Here is a 24417-nt window from a genome sequence, read left to right on the forward strand (position 1 = left end):
ATGTGCTTTTGCATCAGAGTGAAAGTTTATAACATTCAGCATATCGATACCATACCCAGGATATGGTCTGCATAGTAGGCCAAATTTTTGCTTTGAACTTTGAAAGACGATGTCCAGCTGGTGTCAACATGGCATCTCTGCTTGCCCTTTCTTTAATAAGTACTTATAAAGTATTTTTTCCTGAGTCTCCCATAATGGTCAAGTAATTAAAAACACAGGTACACCAACTGCAAACTCAGGTAACTCACTGCAGCTCATCTCACTCTGAGTGGACTCAAGTGATGCTTGTTGTCATGGTAATGTCTACAATAAGTGGTGCTCTTTGTATGTGTGAAATTTTGGATCAATTACTTAAAGTGTGCATGTATACAGAGAGTACAGTGAACAAATGAACGCCTCAATTTTAATCTATAATTGGTATGTATTCAATCAGATTGGCAAAAATATTTACATGTAAATGTAGCCAGTGTGCAGTGAGGTTAAACTAGTTGGCTTGTCAGCTAATGTTACTGTTAGCCTAACTTCTTTACCTCAATTAAACTCAAAGTTAACTAAAGTTATCTAGCTAGAGTTAACAAGCAACCAAGTAAAAAAGAAATATCCAGCTATACTGACAATAATTTGCCACAAATTCATATTATGGTGGATATATTCACTCTGCTGTTTCACTCTGTATATTATAGATTTGAATAAGATCTAGGGCTTATTTTAGTGAGCTTTTAGCCACAATCCTTTCTTCAGTTCAGTTACCAAGTATGTTTCAATGCATAAACAGAGCCCCTCCCCCAGGTTTCTAGATTGGCTGAATGTTACATTAATCAGTCTCTAGTAGTACAGCAGAGGCAGCACTGTATTAGAGCAGCAGCAGCAGCACCTCCCCCAGGTTGCACCCTGCCATACATTGTGAATGAGAATAAACTAGAGATGATTTAGACTAGTAATGTACATTTGCTTAGGAAGGAGGGGCTCATGAAAGAAAATTAAATCCTGTCAGAGCATAAGAAGGAAATTTCAGCTCTGGATGCAATGAAAATGTTGTATCTTTTCATATATCATATCATGTAATATGGGTGACTGGAGCTGGAAGATAAAAACTAAAAAAAGTTTGTACTTGCACTTATGTTAAGTCAAGAGCAAATAACATCAGCCTATATATGAAGAGGCTTAGTGTAGAGAGGATTCCATACCAAGATTTAAAGACAATGTGAATAATTAAATCAGAATGCCATTTTGTTCCATATCATGGTGTACTTCTATGTGAAACCTGATTCACTCTAAAAGTTTCACTCAATGATAGGTGAGTTGTGTAACGGGGAGCAAGGTTGCGGACGCATATGCGGAAGTAAGCGCCTTTTATTGAGGGCAAATCCAGAGTCATGGTCAGAACAGTCCAGGGTCATAGAGCCAATACAGAGAAATCGTGGGGCAGACATGACAAAACCAGACTAACCACGACGCAAACACGGTACAAACATGACGCGCAAACATAGACCAATACAAACAAAGACCAGCAAACACAAGGGGCAAACACAGGGCTTAAATACACAGGGATAGCGAGGGACAGGTGAAAACAATCATGGGTGGAGTTACAAAACAAGGGGCTGGACTAAACCAAAACAAAAATGCACATGGACAGGACTGGGAGGGGCCAATCGTGACAAAGTGGGAGGTGAATCATGATTTGATCAGTTAATATTATTTTTCCCCACCCACTGGTGAGTGGTAGGGGAATCTAAACTTAACTTTTTAGAGACCAGTAAAATGTCTTTTAAATGATATGACATAATGAATCATGTTCAATATGACTAGAAACATTAAGTTACAAGGAGAAAAAGGTCCATTTTGCTTTCAGCAAGATTTTTATATTAATAATGCAATGCATTATTGCTTTTTATGCAAAAAAGTGGCAAAACTAAAAATTAAATCCTAAATTTGCATCAGAAGTGAAAGTAATCCACTTTAAAAAGCAATCAAAACACCTACATCAAACTCCTGTTGCTTGAATCTGAGACATAGAACCCTGTCGTTAGAGCCCTAGCTAACAACATTAAACTTTAGCTAGATGGGTTTAGGCTTAACTCCTGTATAGAGCCACCTAGCCCAGAACCAGTTCATTCTGGCACTGTCTCCAAATGAGCAGCATGTCCACACAGGGATGGCCCACCCACACAAATTGCCAGAGGCCCTGGAATTGGTACTGGAGAGAAAAATGATGTTGTCAGCAGCTGCATGGTGCATGGATGTTACCAGTCCTGCACTCAGAGCTGTGTGGGTGTCATCAAAACCAGCAAGGGAGGAGGAGATGACTGAACTTATGTGAAGGTTGGCCATATCCACTGCCACACAGCCAGTGGCATGCTGAGGCATCTGATTAAGGCTTATCTTCTATGGGTAAAGTCAGCACAAAACATGCCACCCATGTCTTACATGTCCTACATTTATACTGCCCATGCAAAACAGCAGCAAAGGCAGCAAACAAACAGTGGTCATGGTGAGGCCAATGTCCACAGCAAACTGTTGCCAAGTTTCTATCAACATTAAAGATTCACTGCACTGGTGGACAGCGGGTCAGTCATGGTGGCCCTGCCAGAGATGGTACATGCAGGGTTTGTGACCAGTGAGTTAGCGCGAGTTAGCGTAAGGGGTGGCTAATGTTGACTAGAAGCATTAATGTGAAATTAAGGTGAAAGAAAGCAGCAAACCACCGTGAAGCACAGGTGACCAGAGGATAACCCATTCCCCTGTCCCTGAGGAAGTGTACACTGTCCTAAAGGGCTACGGCATGCTGGGTGGATAGGCATGGTGTCCCTTTCCAATGCACAGGGTATTTCCACAGTGCTGACATGCAGTGGTCAACAGGGCAGTTAAGCGTTAAACCTAGGTCTTCCATGGTGTCCTCACCTGATGCTGCTTCTGGCCCCCAAAATGACTTGGCAAACATGGTGGACAGCAAAGTATTCATCCTTTCACCCAGAAGAGATATCACCTCCCTGGAACACAGTCCAGCAGCCTATGTGCCACCAAACCAGGCTTCAATACGCAGAGAGAAGAGCAGAATGGCAGCCATAAGGAAAATGTTGCAAAAGAGTGCCTGTGAAATCGGACAGTGCAGAACAGGTTTTGGAAAAGATACAGTACACAGGCATTGTAGACCCATCAGACACCCACTGGACACCACCTGTGATTATAATCCCAAAGATGCGAAGCGAATGGCACTTCTGTGTAGATTATAGGAGTTAGGAGGTCAGTGGCATCACAAAAAATGACTCACACTTCAAGTGTGGATGATTGTCTGGACCTAGTGGCCAGAACTTCCTGGTTTTCATCGTTAGATTAAATGGGTACTGGTAGGTCCTGGTCTCCTTACATTAGACCCAAGACAGTGTTCTGCACCAGTCAAAAGCTATGGCATTTCAAGATTCTTGCTTTTAGACTTTGTAATGTCCCAGCAATGTTTGAATGCTTGATGGAGAGGGAGCTGGAGGCTGTTCTGCAAGTGCCTAGTCTTCTTGAATGGCATACTGGTGCCCAGAAGCTTGTTCAACTATGCTGTGACTGCTTTGTGCAAAGTACTGAAAAGAATCCGGGCTGAAATCACACCCTGGGAAGTGTAGATTCCTGAACAAAAACCTGACTTTCTCAGGTACTGCTTAGGTAATGGTACTGCATGAAAAAAGGGGCACATCATATGTAAGTGGCCTATCACCACTGAGCAAAAATAATTGAAAAGCTTTTTAGAGCTGGCATCTTATTGCATGAAATTTGTTCCTTCATTACTGCCCCTTCTACAAGTTATTCCAGAAAGGACACAAATTTAATTAGTTGGAAGAACATCAGTCCTAGGGGGAACACCAAACTGTAAACTCTAATCTACCCTTTGTTCTGCATATGGATACCAGTAAAGAGGACATGGGTACAGCACTTTTAAAAAAGTGACCCAATGGAGAGAAAATAGTGGCTTATTTCAGCAACGAATAAAGCAGAATGGAGCTATTGCATTCCCAGCAGGAGCTGTTGCATGCTGTCTCAGCTATCAGGCACTTTAAGTACTACCTGTGTGACCAGACATTCACTCTGTGATCTAGTGATGCCTCCCTGCAGTGGCTGATGACTTTCAGAGAGCTAGAAGGGCAGGTGGTCCATTATCTGGAGGAGCTGCAGACCTAGAAGCGCACCATAATCCACCCTGCAGGGGAACAGCATGGTAATGCTGTTGTTCTGTCCAGGTGCCCATGTAGTGAACAAGCATGCAGATACTAAGCTAGGGAATAGGAATAGGAGCTAACTGAGGTAGTGGATGAACAGGATGACCTTATAAAGCTGTGAAGCACTACAGTGATGAGTGAACTTAACAACAGATGCAGGATCCAGACCTGCAGCCAGTGATGCTGTGGGTGAGCAACATTTCACTGGGAGGAGGTCACGGCCCTGTTCCTTTTGACAAATGCTGTGGGCCAAATTTGATACTTTGTGGCTAGTGTATGGTGCCCTGCAGAGGGCATGGGTGGAGCATAGTGATGGGTGAAGGGAGATGCCAGGTTATCATGCCTAGAGGTCTGCAGAAAGACAGCAAAGCCATCCATGATTCTGCAGGGTCTGATCACCTCTCTCCACCCCAGAGTGATGGGTTGGTGGAGAGGCTACATCCAATCAGAATAACTAGCTAACCTAACAACCACATACTAGCATGACTGGGGCAAGCACTTGCCCCTGGATCTCATGGCATGCCCATTTGAAGTCCAAGATTTAAACTTGCACCCCAGCCCTAGTAATGCTAGGGAGAGAGATCAGGACCTCCACTGAACTGCGTTTTGGTCATCCCCAGACAGTCTGTCAGAATTGGCCAGACTAAAGTATGACGACAGCTCCAGGACCACGTACACACAGGACTGAACACATGCATATGCTAGGAAACAGCTGCTGAGTTCTGGCATGCAACAAAAAAGGAACTACAGCCTGCACTCATAGATGGCACTTTAGAATATGGGGAGCTTGTATGGTCTGCAGCCTGAAAGTGAAGAAAGGCCAGTCCCCTAACTTGGACAGCCATTGCGTGGGGCCATGTTAGATCCTTGAGAAGTTAAGAAAAGTTGTGTATAGAGTGCAACTTTAGGTTATTTGTTCTTCATTTATTCATAAGGTTATTCTCTTATTGTGAAGGGTGGAGCTGTGTGCGTGAGTGTGTGCAAGTGTCTGAGAGAGAGACAGAGAGAGAGAGACAGAGAAAGAGTGTCACACATAAGCTCAGCAACAAACAAGCTGTTAGTAAAACTGTATTTTACTAACAGTAGTTGTTGTGACCAGCTGTGTCTCTTTTAATAGTGGTGAATGCTACAATATGTACCTGAAGGATGTGTGAAAGTGAGATCCTGTTCCAATAGATTGGGATATGTCATTCTCTGCCCATTTACCCATTATATTAGTTTGGGTAGTACACCCTGCATATACTTCTTCATATACCTCTCCACCATGAATGGATTTGAAAAAGTAAATTCACAAATTCAAAAATCTCATAATTCAAAAAAATCCATAATTCACCCACACACACACACTCACACACACACACACACCGTCTCTTACTCTGGGATTGGCGCCCAGTGACCAGAGTTCCGCACCAGAATTGGCTAATATTGACCAGCCTCCCCCACTGTAAGTTGTCAGCAGTGGCCGACGTCCTGCGCTGGGATTGGTTGGTATTAGGCCATCTTGTCTCTTGCGTCACTATTGGCTGGGAATAGCCTGCCTCCTGCGCTTGGAGTGGCGAGGAATGAACAGCGTCCTGCGCTGGAATTGGTTAAAAGGCAGGAGAGTACGAACTGCTTGCCAATCCTAGTACGAGACGCAGGAGACTTCTAGCCAATTCTAGCATAGGAGGCCGGACACTACTACCCAATCCAGGCGCAGAAGGCTGGACAATACTAGCCAGTCCTGGCGTAGGAGGCGGGATTTTGTCGGAATACGGATAAGAGGAAAGAAAAAAAAACACTAATAGTGTATGAGGAAACACCGCTGCTTGTGTAGATAGAAGCCGGACTTTCGCCTTTTCCCGCTGGCCCTCGCCGCTCTAGTCCCGTCACCAGGCGAGATCCGCGGTGGGGGCGAGAGAGGATGCGTTCAGCCTGCCAACTGCAAAGGGACCCGGGAGATGATATCAGCGGCATTAGCATCAGCACCAGTATCAACGGGGCGCTAGGCTAACCTCCTCCAACTCCCAATCCTCACTACTACTACTACCACCACTAGCACCAGCACTCTCTCGACAACCACTTCGCTTTTTTTCGTTAAGCCCCCCACCCCCCCCTCGCGGAAAAAAAGCAATGCTCGTGTGAGGGATGAGGCTGGAGAGAGGCACGCCAGGCCAGAGCCGCGGCCTACATCTCCTTCCCTTAGCCGGGCTCACCACCGCTAGAGCAAGAGCAGCATCCGCCAACGCTTTGCCACCATCACATCGGCATCTTTGGTAGGGGCATTTTCCCACTCTCTGTCTCTCGCCCTCTCCTTTCACGTCTTTTCTTTCTTCTTCTCCCTTTCTCGCCCTCTCTTTGCATGAGAAATACAGGCCTGTCATGGCCATTCTCTCACCCCTCCGTAGCCATGGCAACCACATCCTGTTAATACCCCCCTCCCCTCCCCTCCCCTCCCCATCAACACGTCTCTTTCTCTGCCTCTCATTTTCTTCTCTTACAGTGTAAATCAACATATCTTGAAGATGTGGCCTTATTTTGTACGCCCCCTTTCCCCGACTCTGTTCACTGTCACTGAGTGCCTTTCTTTTCTTTTGCTCCTGCATGATGTAATGTCTTTTTTTCCATTTTCTTTATTTTCTTTTTATTTATTTATTTATGTATTTATTCTGGACTGAAGTGTAGTATATGTCAGTTGAATTGATTTATTTTGCCTTACAGACCTAGGCTTGTTTGGGTAATCATTGAGAAAAGTCATTAATATTCTATATTTCATGGTTGTCATTAATATTATAAGGTTGGTTGATTCTCAGCAGTTGCATATAATTCATCAACAGTTAAATATTAGCTTTTTCCTGTAATGAAAAGATTTGAGGCATTCATACCTTTACAACATAGCAGTTGTGTTGATGTACAACTGGAATACTGTATATAATGTACCTTCCTTTCATGTGGTTTAGATAGCATTACTCTTACTCTACACTGGATTTTGGATGCAATCTTGCAGAAGTCTGAGAAGAAGCTGTTCAAACGATAGCAATCTGAAGTACAAGCTTGCCTTTTAAAGAATACTTTGTCAGAAATTTAATTCAGTTTAAAATTATTTGTTCAAATTAAATGCCACAGAATTTGACATTTTGTTTCATAACACAAGGAACATAAGTATGGCAGTTTTTGGGACCATATTAAAATACATTTTTCACTCCATGGTTCTGGGTGTGGACTGCTACAGGCATTTTTAAAGTAAATATTTCAGCAACTACTTGTATAATTGCTACACATGTAAATAAATTATGTGTTTACAACGATTGATGTGTTAACATTAACCTTGTACCTATTACTACAGTTACCTTGTAAGTTAGCAAATGCTTATTCACACTAGAAAATATAGTAGAAGGTACTAGACTATGTAAGACTTTCTGACATTGCTATACTTGTAAATAAATTATGTGTTTTGCTTGGTGATGTCCTGCAGGTCAGTGAGGAGATCCAGGAGCATGAGCAGGACTCTGTGTGGCGAGAGCAGATGTCAGGGTACAAGCGCATGCGGCGGCAGCACCAGAAGCAGCTGATTGCCTTGGAGAACAGGCTGAAGGCCGAGATGGATGAGCATAAGCTCCGGCTGCAGAAGGAAGTGGAGACCCAGGCCAACAACACCTACATTGAACTGGAGCGGCTGGCCAAGAAACAGACTATCCAGATGGAGAAGGAGGTACAGAAAGTCCTGGTTTAGTTAGAGCAGTGAGTTAGCAATATTCAGTACAAAGCTACATTGTTCATGACATTTGACTCATGGTTAACAATTTGTCAAACATTGAGACAGACAAATTAAATTCTACTACTTCTATGGCAACTTGTACCCTGAAAGTACCATTAAAGTAGATATAAAGACTGTTTCATACTAATATACATATTTTATTTTTTAGTTATTTAGCTCTAACTGTTTTAGATTTGGAATAATCAGACATCTTACCCCACCGCAGATGAAGGCATCAGTTGCAGAGGAGAAGAGAATCCAGCAACAAATCTTGGTCCAACAGAAGAAGGAGCTGACCACCTTCTTGGACACGCAGAAGAAGCAGTACAGGTTGTGCAGAGAGAGGATGAAAGAGGTGGGTGCAGTACACAAGCAATGAAAGTGTGTTAGGTTCTTTCTCAAATTAAGCAACGATCAGCTACAATATAAGGAGAAACCAAGTACTCAGCAAAAAATTAATTTTACTTTTCTATATATTGGGGGAGGGGCGCCTTCACAAACGTTTATCTAGCATCATGTAAGTGGGAAAGAAAAGAACAATTACCATTTCTTTACGCTTTTCTTTAATAGTCAGGTCGCCCATGTACATATAAAGTCAGAGACAAAGGCTCATGCACAGTTCATGTTATTCATGCATCAGTGGTCACAGGACGCTGCCCAGGTTGTTGTTGGCTGGATATTTTTAGTTGGTGGACTACAGTCCAGCAGTGTTTCTGAGTCATTTAAAGACTCTAGCAACACTACTGTGACTGATCCACTTGTTCCAGCACAACACATTCAACACACTATCACCATGTCACTGTCATTGCAGTGCTGAAAAGATCCACTACCCAGTATTTGCTTTGTGGTGGTTCTGCTCTGTGGGGGTCTTGACCATTGAAAAACAGAGTGAAAGGGGGTTAATATGCAGAGTATGCAAAGAAACAGATGGACTACAGTCTGTAATTGCAGAGCTACGAAGTACACATATATAGTAAGTGGAGCTGATAAAATGGACACTGTACATACAAAGTGTACATATTGGTGTATATAATTTTTTTTTTCACAGAGCAAACTGATTACATCAACCATACAGTCAGTCACACATAATGTACACATAATGTAAAGGGCAGGTGGCTTTTTTTTCTTTCCACAAAAATAAGTATAGTTAAGAGGTTTTGACATGACCGTGATGACTTGCTCCATGCTTCATTCAGAAACACACAGAAGAAACGAGCTTGAACTTGAACAGGCATTCGCTTGAACTCCTGTTTTTACAGGAAATGAATGAGGACTCCAGTACACCAAAGGAGGAGAAGCAGGAGCGCTTGTCCCGCCACAAGGAGACAGTGCAACGCTCCCAGGCCGAGGAGGAAGCACAGCTGCTGAACCAGCAGAGGCTAGTCTACGAGAGGAGTTGTCGTGCTCTAAAAAGACGAAGCCTCATCAAAAAGCATGAGTTAGAGCAGGAGCAGATGAGGGAGGCAAGTCATTTTGTCTGTGGCCAGAAGTCTTTAAGAGACTTACATAAGTCATTGGTTTATCACACAGGTCTCTCTTCTGCCAGAAACGAATGCATCAGTTTATCTAATTTGTTTTTTCTAATACTCATTTGTTTATCATAGTTCTGGTTTCTGCTGTTGATCAGAGGAGGATTAGTTTCTCTTGAGTCTGTTTTTCTCAGCATTATCTTCCTCATGCTCCTCTGGGGGTTTTCCTGCCACTGTCACCCACTGCTTGCTCATTATGGGGCTGGGCTTGCAATTATGCATAGCTATTTTGTTTTAAAAATCTGTTTTTTTTTTTTTTTTGTTTGTTTTTTTTTAAATCATGTAAATCAAATTGAAATGACTCAGTGAATACACATTGTTCAGTTCCAGTAAACCTCTTTCATTCGTGACAATGTTAGTTAATAAATTGCAGAGGTACATAAAGTACTCATCCATATGAAGTTTGCTTGGGTTTGAAATGTTCAGTTTCAGTAATACCCATCTGCAAGAAAATCAGTATCCTCTTTGTTCCAGCACCATGACATGATGGCAGACTTTGGGAAACTGTATTCTTTATGGAATATTTTCATATACGGCCATTGCTGCTGACTCATTTTCCTTCACTGTTCTGTTGATTTACCTAAAAAAGTGTATTAGAGTAAATAGTACTAGCAGTAATATTATAAAATTCTTTACTTAGTGCTCTGTAGTAATTTCTGTAATATTTTCATATCCATATGTTACTACTGGTGTACTGTATTGTAGGTATTTTTAATACTAATGTTCTGAATTTACTATAGTTCTCATAGGAATATATAGAAATTTGTGGCATGACTGCATCAGGAGTTTTGAACTCTAGTCCTAAAGGGCCGGAGGCCAGCCCAATTTGCTGTTTTTCTTACTCAAACAAACTTGATTCAGCAGCATGTTAACAGTATTTTTATATACAACTACTTTCCCACAGGCTGTTTATAATCATTCAAATGTTGATCATTTTAATTTAACTCTTGCCCTTTGTGCCCCAGGAACTGAACAAAAAGAAAAACCAGAAGGAGATGGAACATGCTTTGATGATTCGGCAGGATGAGTCCACACAGGACCTGGAACGACGGCAGCTGGAGAGCCTGCAGAGGTTGCGCATGGAGCTGATCCGTCTACAACACCAGACTGAGCTGGAGAACCAGGAGGAGTACAACAGCCGCCGCCAGAGGGAGCTGCACAGGAAACACGCTCTGGAGCGCCGACAGCAGCCCAGAAACCTCAAGGTAAATGTTACAACTTAATAAAATGGTTAAATGAGAATGATACCTAGTAAGGATATAGTACTAGTACTGTATGAAGCTCAAAGAATCATTTGCAAAGTCTTAACACTATTTTCTTATAATGCAAATTGGGAATTTAGCTGTCCTCTATATTTCTAAAGTCCTTTATGTGTAATCTCTCTCTCTCTCTCTCTCTCTCTCTCTCTCTCTCTCTCTCTCTCTCTCTCTCTCTCTCTCTCTCTCTCTCTCTCTCTCTTTCTTTCTTTCTTTCTTTCTTTCTTTCTTTCTTTCTTTCTTTCTTTCTTTCTTTCTTTCTTTCTTTCTTTCTTTCTTTCAATATTCATTTATTTTTGTTTGTTTTCTTAATTAAGATTTAAAATATACTAATCAGTCTAAATTGTACATATATCATGCATACATCACAAAGCATATATACATTTGGCCAACAGAGTTAAAAAAATAGACATTAATACATACTGTAATTGAGTCATTGTAACTGTGTGCCTTGTTGTAAATAATATTAGTTCTTTTTTGCTGTGTTAAAAAGGTATTAAACAGCGCTGAATTTGATTTTAAAACTTGTGTAACAGCCCTTGCTGCTTGGAATGACATTTCTTATTCGTACAGAGCAGCAAACCTCCATGTTTTTATGTTGTTTATTGTATGTTTTTGCCATAAAAACAGGCATTGGAGATGCAGATAAAAAAGCAATTCCAGGATACTTGTAAGGTTCAGAATAAGCAGTATAAAGCTCTGAGGAACCATCAGCTTGAGGTTTCGCCCAAGAGTGACCACAAAGCCCTGCTGAAATCTCTGAAAGAAGAGCAGACCCGCAAACTTGCAGTGTTGGCAGAACAGTATGAGCAGAGCATTAATGAAATGATCGCCTCACAGTCGGTAAGAAACTTGTGCTCGTTTACACACTGACAAAGGTGAGGTTGTGATGCTATCTATCTGTAAACACATGCTTTACTTGCACTGAATGTTTAATTTTAATTTGGACCAGCATAAATGTCTTCCTGTCCCAAAAAATAAAGCATAAAAATATGTTTTACACTACTGAGTCATGGTAGTTAAAAATACTAATATCCTGTCAGCCTGAGGACTGTATTGTGCTTAATAATTACTGTGTGGTTCCCTCATAGCTACGTCTGGAGGCTGAGCAGGAGGCGGAGTGCCAGGCCCTGAAGCGGCAGTTGCAACAAGAGATGGAGCTTCTGGATGCCTACCAAAGCAAGACGAAGGCGCAGTGTGAAGCCCAGTACGAGCGGGAGGTGCAGAAGTTGGAGCAGAAGGTGTCCTTGCGCAGGGCTCACTTGGAACAGAAAGTAAGGCTGGTTGTTTTATGTCGAGTGCAATGTGTAGGTTCAGATTCATCCATGGTTAATGATATCAGTATTTGTTAAATAGATAAAATACTTTTTATAGCATGCAATCCAATATTACTGTATAGTTATTGATACACTGCAGTTAAAGTTTTTGTAAGTATAAAACATGCCCTGACAATAGCCGTGCTGCATAGCTATTAAACACTGTTTGGGTGGCGTTGGTTAGTTGTGGTACATACACATTTATGGTATTTGACAGATGCTCTTATCCAAAGCAACTTACAATTTTAACCCCAATAGAGTCTGCAGATATCAAATATCAGACAGATACTGTCTGCCTAGTGACATCACGTGCGCATGTACACAAAGGCAGAAGCAGCCCACTGGCAAGTTAACTTTTGACTGTTTCTGATTAGCGATATTATTTAATACATCTTGGTCCTTAACATTAAGGGAATTCCATTTAATGTACGTCCCTGTTAAAAAAGTTATAGAACCCATTAAATGATTATTAAATCATTTAATCAGGTGTTCTGGGGTTGATTACAGATACATTGGTTTGTTTCCTAAAATTCTCTAACGGCAACCAACAAGCCAGTTCTTGTTAGGAAGCAAAACCATCAGGTTTTATTCTTAACAGTTCTAATCGTCTAATCATAAACTGGACATTCATGTCTTATTGTCATGGTAGGATTTATTTTAAAAGTTTCCAGATTTAATTAACTTATTATTGGTATGTTGATGTTAATATATGTTCAGTGTAAGTCTTGTTGCCCAAAAGTACATGTTTAGTTTTTTTCTCCCACAAAACCGACAAAAACATGGCAGAGAGTGCACTGACGTCAGTAATAGGTTGGCGTTAATAGATTGGCGGTGCATGTCTGCAGCCAAACCCTTCTCATTTTACCATGAAAACATAGTGATAGAAGTTATGCTCAAGGACTCTTGCTGGTATGACGTGGTGTTCTTGCCTTGCTGTGAATCTGAACCTAATTCTGCTGTGTGCAGGGCAGTGATGTTAGTATAGCAGACTAAATAACCACAATGGGTGGTAGGGGGAGCAATGACAATATGGTGGGTGTTGAATATTTTTTTTCCCAGGGACTCACTAACTGTACCATTCCATGAACCAAGACATTTGTTACTGTATTAATGTTTTCCACCCTGTGCTATGATAACTGCATATGCTGAATTTTGTCAAAGCCTCTGAAATAATCATGTGTTGCATCACTCCTGTTGAGTTTGAACTGAGTTAAAGGATGTCTTACCTTTTGAAGGCTATGTTGTTAAAGTTGGCACCAACATTATTGCCACATTATTTTCAGTCATGAAAAAATATAATGATTATCACAAACTGAAAATATGAGAGAGATGTTTATCAAAAAATATTTTTAAGGCCACCTAAGTAAAGATTGAAAATTAATCGGGCAGTGGCTATGAATGCATGAAAAGGCCCATATCTGCTGTTAGGACAATAACTGAGAAGTTCAAAACAAGCGGGGCTATAGAGAACCTGCATGGAAGTGGACACCTGCATTTTACGCCCAAACACACTGAGAAGAGTTGCAAGGCAAAAAATTCTCCAAGGATTATGGTTCTTTCTTCTAACTGTAAACATAAATGCCTGGAATTTACTAGATGCTTTTGGATCCAGGTTCTAAGAAAAAAAAAAACCTTACTGGAGAAGCTATGTTTTAGGACTGATTTTTCCAGATCAATGACCACAGAATCAAGCTTTTGACAGCGCCCTCCCAGTGCCCTGATCTGAACCCCTGAGGGGTGAGCTAAAGAGGAGAATCCAAAAGAAAGGACCTAGAACCCTAGAGGATCTCGAGAAATTCTGTATTGATGAGTGGTCTCTGATTCCTGTGTCTATATTCTGCCATCTCATAAAGCATTATAGGAGATTTCTCACTGTTTTGTTGACAATTGAAGATTGCATGTAGTGCTTTTGTGCAAGTTTGACATATGGTGACACAAAGTTTGCAAGACTGAGAAGGCACTGAATATTTGTATGCTTCAGAGATTTTTTTTTTTTTTAATAAAAACAAATTTATATAAAACAGATTAGCTGCAGATAACTGGTAAATCTCTCTTTAAATGTCCCCATTGTACAGTAGTTTTTTAAAAACTACCCATTTGTTTTAACTAGACACCTGGCAACTTTTTTTTTTTTTTTTTTTTTTTTTTTTTACACCACCACCATGAAGCAGTCAAAGGTGCTTAACAGAAATATTGCATTATCTTTTCAGGAATTGCAACCAATTTTAACAAATCACAGGCTCAGAAGTAACTGGATAGGTGACTGAGCAGTTGCATTGCCCATTTCCTTGTTATGTCATGACAAATTAAGGAGATTGAAGGTCTGGAAGTGATTCTATGTGTTAAATATGCTCATGGTGACTCACAATATGTGGTTTCACTTTTATTTCAACCTCAAAAGTTTTTATGTCTTCAGGCAGCACGACCTAATAAGTTTAAACCTTTCCACCACCCAAGTGACTTCTTGACTTCTTGGCAGGGATTGGCCCATGGCAGTGGTGTTGGGCCCCACACCCTTGAGGTCACTATTAATCCCTGCATTGCCTAACAACAGCATTCTTGCTTATTCAACTGTACCACTGCACAGCCTTATTTGCCACGTTTTATTGTAATTCAGGATTTATTTTTAGGTTTTCCACTCAGTGCTTCTCCAGTAGTATAGAGTACTATTCATGCATTTTTTTTTTTTTTTTTTTTTTTTTTTTTTTAAGTTTTACTCATTTTAATCTGGCACCTTGTGGCCTGGGTCAACTCTGCCACTCACCACACACGCTAGCGTGCTAGCTCTGTTGTGGGTGAACACAGTAACATCTCTTCATCAGCCCAAGAGAAATTTCAAAGACTTGAACCACCTATAGTAAGCACTTGCTAAAAGTGGATCAGCACAAGGAATGTGTCAAATGTTTGGGTTTGGAATACATTAATCAACCCATTTTACTGTTCCAGCGTCCTGCTTATAACCCTCCATTGAAAAGCTGAACATCTCCGACATGCTCTGGTCCAGGCCATGCAGTACAGCACCACCTACTGTTGGTGTTAAATTCTCTCGCATCCAAGCCTTTCAGGCATGGTCTACCATTAACTGGATCTTGGTTACCTGATTATCTTTGAAAGGGTCTATATTTTGGTACCTGTCTGCCTCAGCTTCCAGTAACTTTTTCGGTAACCATGTTGAACATCAGTCCTCCTTCCCCTAGCCTCCTGCCATCAGTACCCACACCTAAACCCCACTATTGCTCTTTAAGTGTGACAAGGGAGCAGGAGAGGAGGCAGCGATGGCCCCAACCCCTATGAAGCAGAAATTGCTATTGCTACCCCTTCTATCTGCGGCCCCAGCATGTCGCATGCATGAGCAGGGGTAGAACCAATGCCACAGCAAATCTGAGCTTCTTTTAGGAAGGAGCACAAGTGTACGTGTCATGAAGTCATTTACTCCCCACAGACACACACAATGAAGAGGGAAGGCAGTGCTTCCGAATACTTTGTGACAACCACTAAGCTTATGCACACCATATCAGTGTTACAGGGTCCCTTGCCAGTGAAAGCTGCGGAGCTCACGTACGCACCAAGCACACATTTTATTATTCCCATACTGCTGGCAAAACCCAGGTTTTTCAAAATGTCACAGCACTCTGCAATTCATCTGTCCATTCAGCTCTGCAAGCAGTACAGACAGTTTGGAACATATGAGCCGGATACCACTTATGAGGAATCTGCTTCTGTTGCACACCAACATGCATTCAGTCAGGACCAAGCAGGTAGCTGTAGAAGCGTCAAAGCATTCAGTAGCATCAACAGTTCACCCCAATAAGGATACAGTCCTTACCACCTCAGAAGTGAGAGTAAGTTTTTCTCAAAAGTGGAAAGTGCTTATGTGCTTCCTTCCCTTTCTCCCTGGATTCTACAGGTCATTGAATCTGCTATGCTCTGCAGTTCACCAGCAGCACTCTAGGGTTTGCTGATGTCACACAAGCACATGTACCAACTCTAGCAGAGCCTTATCTAAAGCAGAAATATGCCCCCTTTCAGAAAAAGGGTGATGCTTTCTAATTCCCAGAAAAGAGGGAAACCTGAGGCCAGTCTCAGGATGCAGAACAAAATGCTGTTCTGCCTTTTGCATGCTTGCACACCGTGGTCTCTTCAGATCAAGCAGAGAAGTGGATTATTTCACCACTGTAGATGTGAAGGATGCCTTTTTATTTTTTACATTACCATGGTAGAGTGTCTCTCGGGTTTGCTTTTGCGGTATCTCATGTTTGAGGTTCTCAGGTATAGATAGGTAAAGAGGTACTTTATTGATCCTGAAGGAAATTTAGCATCCAGTAGCAGACACACAACACTATACAGTAACTGTAAACGGGTGTAGACATATAACAAGAATAAATAAACCAGATCCTAACTACAGGCATATATAAAAAAAAAAAAAATACAACAGTCTGTGATATCTATAACCTGAGATGAGAAATGCAGTGCAACACTGACTGTACAAAAATGTATAGGTGATGGCATATAATGACTGCAGAATGAATAAATAAATATGTGCATATATTGTACCAAATAAAGTGTCTAGTGTCCAGATGTGCAAGATGCGCAATGAGGTATGCAGAAAGTGCAATATGTGCAGCACGCTGTCTATATGTGCAGATGAATAGATAAACACAAGATAAGCATGAGATTCAGATTCAGTCCCATTCATTGTCTCAGCCATCTTGACCACAGAGTTAAGTTCAACAACGACCACTGACCCCGTTCGTCTGACCAGCTTGACCAGTCGCATCTCGTCTCTCCTTTTTATGCTTCCTCCCCAGCACACCACAGCACACCACAGCATAGAAAAGACAGCTGGCAACCATGGTCTGATTAACATCTACAGGAAGCTTCCTGTAGATGTTAAAGGACCTCAGCCTCCTCAGGAAGTAGAGCCTGCTTTGACCCTTCCTGTACAGGATGTGTGTGTTGGCTGACCAGTCCAACCTGTCATCCAGTTGCAGCCCAAGATACCTGTAGGTCATTACCCTCTCCACTTCAACCCCCTCAATAGAGATTGGCTGTGTGGGTGGCCTAACCCTGCGAAAGTCCACTACCATCTCCTTGGTCTTGGCACTGTTCAGAAGCAGGTTGCTCACATGGCACAAATCCACAAAGTCCTTCACCAGGGTCTTGTACTCCCCCTCCTGCCATCCCCTTACACAAGCCATGATGGCAGTGTCATCAGAAAACTTCTGCATGTGGCAGGTTGTACTGTGTGAACAGAAAGGGGGAAAAGTACAGCCCCTTGTGGTGCTCTTGTGCTGCTGATCACAGACTCTGATGTATAGTCCTTCAGCCTGACATACTGAGGTCTGCCAGTGAGGTGGTCAATAATCCAGGAGACCAGGTGTGGATCCACTTGCATGGTAACCGGATCCACTTGCATGGTAACCAGATCCACTTGCATGTTTTGCTTTTCAGGGTGAAGTTTTTGAATTTTGTGATTTTCTGACTGGCCTTGCATTAAGCCATTACTTTTTTTATAGTATGAATACATACTATGCTACCTTAATGACTGTCTCATATTAGGTATACAAATTAATATACACTGCTCAAAAAAATAAAGGGAACACTCATAACACATCCTAGATCTGAATGAATGAAATGTTCTCATTGAATACTTTGTTCTGTACAAAGTTGAATGTACTGACAACAAAATCACACAAAAATCATCAATGGAAATCAAATTTATTAACCAATGGAGGCCTGGATTTGGAGTCACACACACAATTAAAGTGGAAAAACACACTACAGGCTGATCCAACATTGATGTAATGTCCTTAAAACAAGTCAAAATGAGGCTCAGTATTGTGTGTGGCCTCCACGTGCCTGTATGACCTCCCTACAACCCCTGGCATGCCCCTGATGAGGTGGCGGATGGTCTCCTGAGGGATCTCCTCCCAGACCTGGACTAAAGCATCCGCCAACTCCTGGACAGTCTGTGGTGCAATGTGGCGTTTGTGGATGGAGCGAGACATGATGTCCCAGATGTGCTCAATCGGATTCAGGTCAGGGGAACGGAAGGGCCAGTCCATAGCTTCAATTCCTTCATCTTGCAGGAACTGCTGACACACTCCAGCCACATGAGGTCTAGCATTGTCCTGCATTAGGAGGAAGCCAGGGCCAACCGCACCAGCATATGCTTTCACAAGGGGTCTGAGGATCTCATCTCGGTACCTAATGGCAGTCAGGCTACCTCTGGCGAGCACATGGAGGGCTGTGCGGCCCTCCAAAGAAATGCCACCCCACACCATTACTGACCCACTGCCAAACTGGTCATGCTGAAGTATGTTGCAGGCAGAAGATCGCTCTCCACGACGTCTCCAGACTCACATCTTTCACATCTGTCACATGTGCTCAGTGTGAACCTGCTTTCATCTGTGAAGAGCACAGGGCGCCAGTGGCGAATTTGCCAATCCTGGTGTTCTCTGGCAAATGCCAAGCATCTTGCACGGTATTGGGCTGTGAGCACAACCCCCATCTGTGGATGTCAGGCCCTCATACCACCCTCATGGAGTTGGTTTCTAACCATTTGTGCAGACACATGCACATTTGTGGTCTGCTGGAGGTCATTTTGCAGGGCTCTGGCAGTGCTCCTGTTCCTCCTTGCACAAAGGCGGAGGTAGCGGTCCTGCTGCTGGGTTGTTGCCCTCCTACGGCCTCCTCCGCATCTCCTGGTGTACTGGCCTGTCTCCTGGTAGCGCCTCCAGCCTCTGGATACTACGCTGACAGACACAGCAAACCTTCTTGCCACAGCTCGCATTGATGTGCCATCCTAGATGAGCTGCACTACCTGAGCCACTTGTGTGGGTTGTAGAGTCCGTCTCATGCTACCACGAGTGTGAAAGCACCACCAACATTCAAAAGTGACCAAAACAGCCAGAAAGCATAGGTACTGAGAAGTGGTCTGGGGTCCCCATCTGCAGAACCATTCCTTTATTCAGTGTGTCTTGCCAATTGCCAATAATTTCCACCAGTTGTCTATTCCATTTCCACAACAGCATGTGAAATTGATTGTCAGTCAGTGTTGCTTCCTAAGTGGACAGTTTGATTTCACAGAAGTTTGATTTACTTGGAGTTATATTGTGTTGTTTAAGTGTCGGGGCACTTTATTTTTTTGAGCAGTGTATATTAAAGGAATTGGCCAGGGTGCATACACAAACAGTTATTTTTGAGTATTTAAAACCCTAATATGCGTAAATGCATCAGGAAAAGCATTGCCTTGTTGCTCATCAAGAATGAGTTTCTTGGGTCTCAATCTGAGCTCTCTTTACTTGCAGAAACAGGCCACCTAACATATCAAAGTGGGACCATCAGTGCCTGCAAAGTAATGGTACTGCTTGCTGTGATGGAAGCAGTAACAGCAGTAGTGCCTCTGGGCTTATTTCGTATGAGATCTTTACAAAGGTGGTTCATTAGCAAGTGTGTGCACTTGAGGGTGTACCGACAACGTTTTGTCATGGATGAGTCTGAAAATTGTATTTTATTTTTATGTATATTTTTTGCCTTTCTTTTAGAAGACTCAGTGTGTGAGGGCTGCATAGCGAAAGGGTGGTGTGGAGTGCTTGAGGTGCAACTCTTAAATGTACTAGACCTGAAAGCCGTTTGCTTCTCTCTAATGCATCACCACTGGATAGCAGGGCACAATTTTCTAGTTCACACAGGCAACCCAGCCATGGTCTTATATTAGCCTGTATCAAATGCCAAGTCAGCGTTTGCTTGGTAGCGTAAGGTACCATCTACACTCTGAGTGCTGCATATGTCCCAGGTCAACTAAATGGAGGGGCACATCTAATGCCAATGGGTGGTGTGTTGACTCACATGTCGTAGAGCAGATTTAGGCCCAGTTCAGGTGTGCACTCGTCTCTTTGCCTTGCAACATGCAGGGCATTGCCTTTTATGGTATTTGATTCAGGATGACAGCTCTTTTATGGGTCATGATTCCATGGCACATTTTTGGCCCAGGATGAAAATATATATAAAATATATACATTTCTAATGAGAAATCTGTCGGAAAGAAGACTGGATCTGCAGATTCAACCGACAATAAGCACCTGTCACCTAAAACTGCTTTGCTCTTGGCTCTCATTTCCATAAAAAGAGTTGGCAGTTTAACTGCTTTATCTGTCCATGTGTCATGCCTATAATTCCCTGCTGACATGAGATGCATCATGCTACATGATGATTTAACTGCCTTTTCATTCCCCTCTTTTCATTCAGAAGAGGTGCGTTTGCATAAACTGCCTGTTCCAGATGTTCCTTGTTTATGTAGAAAGGATGCGTGCCTGGCATAGCACAAATTGTGACCAACTGTTTATCTGTTTTGGTAAGAACATATAAATTGTGGTGGTGTACTGAGGCAAAATTACAAGAATGATCTAAATATTTATGAACCTGACTCTGTATTATGAGTAAAACATGGTATCAGTGAGGGTATTTTGTCTTTTTGATGTTACAAATTGAAGTAAATATGACCAGGACAAGAACTAAAACGTAAAAAATGGTGAGTTTATTTCAGTTTCATATTAGAGTAGAGGAAAAATACTGCACATCTCATTCCATCTCAATTTAATTCTTTTAGTATGACATTTGTTTCAATGAGAAGGGACTGTCCTGATGGGTAAAGCCATCAGGAAAACTTTTTCAGTATTCTGTGGGAGAAACAAGGAAATTGTTAGTATGTTAATAGCTTGTTAAATAAATAATATAAAACTTGCTTGGTTATGTTAAAGGATAACACGTCATATGTCACTAAAATCAGGAAAAAAAAACCCTTTTTTTTATACGTTTTATTTTTATTATTACTATTTAGATGTAGATTTTCTTATTATAGGCTTTGCCTCTAGCTAAGAAAATGTTCATTTAAAAATAAAATCCACTTTATTTTGGTTGCAGATTGAAGAGGAGCTGGCTTCGCTTCAGAAAGAACGGACAGAAAAAATCAAGCATTTATTTGAGCGCCAAGAGCGAGAATTGGAGACATTTGACACAGAGAGCACCCGACTAGGATTTGGAAGCTTAGGCTCATTTGACTTTCCCAAGGAGGACGACAGATGATCGAACCCAGGCTGACGTGACCATACAGTGCTGATGTCTGTGGACACATTGTGCCTGTACTGTCCCTGACTGTTGGATTTAACCAAGATCACCTTTACAGTGACTATGCTGGATCAGTCTTTTGAAATATCTTTATTCTTACTGGCTGGGGGAAGCTCTCTAAAATTGTTAAGAAAGTAAGCTGCTACCACCGTGAGTGACTTTGGAGCTCAAAAAGCAAAAGAGATCAATCTAGACAAACTGACCTTTTCTCCATGCCATCGACCCACTTTTGGTATTAAATCAGTAATTCAGGATATTTTAGTACAAGTAAGCACTTTGATATGTTTAAGTATGAACCCAACATGTAAAGTGAACATATTGTGCGAAAATGCCTTTGGTGTTATCAAAGGACATTGCGACTGTAGAATGTGTCCTCTGTCTTCACCGTGGCTATTAGCTGTTTTGTCTTTGTTTATCACGGCGAATGTGAATTCTGTTGATGAAAGCTGTATGCAAAAGCAGGTTTTGAAACAGTGTCTGATTTTAAAATCTAGTGCATATACTGAGAGCATTCGGTTTCTTCATATCGTGGTAGAGCACCTTTTTTTTGAAAAAGGGAAAAAAAATCTAAATGATATAATTTATTCATTGTTCAGTATCCTAAATTAATTGGCATTAGTTTATCAGGGTGTGAATTTATTACAATTAATCAATTCTGTCAGACTCCTTACTGGTATTATTGCATGCACTTTAAAAGACAAATTCAGGTTGTGAAGTGGAGCATGGATCTATCAGATTTTAGCTGTCTGTAAATAAAAGTGGTCCATAGCAGTTTTGTTTTCATGGCTATTGATACTGAACATAAAGCTTTATCTTTGATATGAAAAATTGCCAAAATTGCCAAATGCCTTTTGTTATGTTGATGAATGTTTTATTTGTTTATTTGTTTATTATTTTCTTTTGCCTAGGCAACATCATGTTTGTTGAGTTGTGATTCATTCAATGTAAAGTTCTCACTGCTCTTGTACAGGGAAAAATGGTGCAATTTGTGTTGTAAAAATTTTATATAAATATTTGTATATGATAACGTAAATAGGGGTTTACACATGTATTGGTCAGTCATTGCCAACTGAAATATAGTAAAGTCTTATTCAGCGGAGGCATAAGAAGGGAAACTATTTTTGTAAGCAAAACAGGGAGGATTGCCAGTTTCACTTGTAATGAGACAATGTAATGTGCTCTGAAGAGGCTCTGAATCGCCATCTGGCGGGATTCTTGGCTGGCTGGCATTTTAGTGAGCAACAACTTAAAGTAATCATTTAAAGTAATTTCTCAAAAGTGGCACTTTTACAAACAAATTATCTTTAAGAAAGGATTATATGGGGCCAGGACAATTCATATCTTTTTAAGCCCTAAAAAGGATTCATATCTTTTTTAAACTCACATCACACTATGCATACCTGGTTGTCTAACTCAAACTATGGGACACCATTCAGTTGAGTATTTTGTGACTGTCATTACAGGCCTCTTTTCAAACAAAGCCATTGTTGAAACTGCCATTGCACAAGTGAACTGATGTTTTAACTAATAAACTCAATGAATTTTGGGGTTGCTAATGATACGTGATGAAAATATAAATATAATTTTTTTTGTATATATGTATGTATGTATGTATGTATATGTATTTTTTAACAAGATTATGAATAGCTCCTGAAAGTGCAAGGTACTTACAATATACATAACTGACTAAAACTGTGACCATGTACAGGGCCTAAAAATGAATAACATATAGTTAAAGGGAAAACCTCCAGGTTTAACCATAGAAAAATGGCATTTCGAAGTACAAATTCTGAGACCGAACAGAAATTCCACGCTGCACTATAGAACCCTTTTGTTTCTAACCAATATTGCTATGTACAACCTCATTTCCAAAAAGGTTGGGATGGTGTGCAGAATGTAAATGAAAATAGAATGCAATGATATGCAAATCATGTAAATCATATTTTTAAAGGAAAATACTATGACAACATAGATGTTGAAACTTTTTTTTCAAATTTTGTCTTTTGAAAAATATATGCCCATAATGAATTTGATGCCAACAACATGTTGCAAAAAAGTTGGGACAGGGGCATGTTTACCACTGTTTCATCACCTCTTCTTTTAACAACTCTCTGCAAGTGTTTGGGAACTGAAGAGACCAACTGTAGTTTTGAAAATGAAATGTTTTCTCATTGTGGTTTTATGTAGGATTCCAACAGTTCAAGGGCTCATTTGTCATATTTTTTCATTTCAGAACCCTCCAAATGTTTTCAGTGGGTGACGGGTTTGGACTGCAAGCAGGCCAGTTTAGCACCAGGGCTCTTTTACTATGGGGCCATGCTTGTTGTAACACATGCAGAATGTTGTTTGACATTGTCTTGCTGAAATAAGCAAGGCCTTTTCTGAAACAGATGTCGTCTGGGTGGAAGCATATATATATATATATATATATATATATATATATATATATATATATATATATATATATATATATATATATATATCGTTCAGCATTAATGGTGCCTTCACAAATGTGGCAGTCACCCTTAACTAATGCATCCCTATACCATCATGAATACTGGCTTTTGAACTGTGCACTGATAACAAGCTGAATGATCTTTAGCCCGGAGTACACAGTGTCCAAGATTTCCAAAATTAATTTCAAATGTTGATTCATTGGACCATAGAGCACCTTTCCACTTCCCCTCAGTCCATTTTAAATGAGCTTGGGCCCAGAGAGAGTGTCAGGGGTCCTGTTTATATAGGGTTTGTTCTTCGCCTTTTAGAGTTTTAATTAGCATTTGTGGATGCAGCGACGAACTGTTTTCACAGACAATGTTTTTCAGAAGTGTTCCTGAGCCCATGCAGTGATTTCCACGACAGAATCATGTTTGGTTTTAATGCAGTGCTGCCTAAGGGCCGTGTCCTTTGTCCCTCCTCATCTTCTGGAAGACTTAGCCCCTCTACCCAATCATGTTACTGACCTGTTGTCAATCAAACACCAGATGTTTTTTTTTAGCATTACACAACTTTACCAGTCTTTTGCTGCCCTGTCCCAAATTTTTTGGAATGTGGTGTTAGCATCAAATTCAAATGGGCATATAATTTTCAAAAAAACAATATTTTTCCATTTCAACATTTGATATATTTTTGTACCATTTTTAGTGAAATATAGGGTTTAAGTGATTTGCACATCATTGCATTTTGTTTTTATTGACATTTTGCAGTGCCCCAACTTGTTTTGGAAATGGGGGTCCCCTTCTTTGC

General features: G+C 41.1%; 1 protein-coding gene across 1 annotated transcript; it reads left to right on the plus strand.

Annotated features, from left to right (window-relative positions):
* Positions 1-5920: 5920 nt before the first annotated feature.
* On the plus strand, positions 5921-22732 carry taok3b (TAO kinase 3b). The gene is made up of 8 exons (XM_017721155.2): positions 5921-6460; positions 7660-7896; positions 8168-8296; positions 9201-9404; positions 10436-10675; positions 11357-11569; positions 11818-12000; positions 20968-22732. Exons 2-8 carry the CDS (start codon positions 7711-7713, stop codon positions 21127-21129), a joined length of 1317 nt encoding a protein of 438 aa, XP_017576644.1. The 5' UTR covers positions 5921-6460; positions 7660-7710; the 3' UTR covers positions 21130-22732.
* Positions 22733-24417: the final 1685 nt, after the last annotated feature.

This window comes from Pygocentrus nattereri, chromosome 23, assembly GCF_015220715.1.
Source record: "Pygocentrus nattereri isolate fPygNat1 chromosome 23, fPygNat1.pri, whole genome shotgun sequence".
Classification (NCBI taxonomy): Eukaryota; Metazoa; Chordata; class Actinopteri; order Characiformes; family Serrasalmidae; genus Pygocentrus; species Pygocentrus nattereri.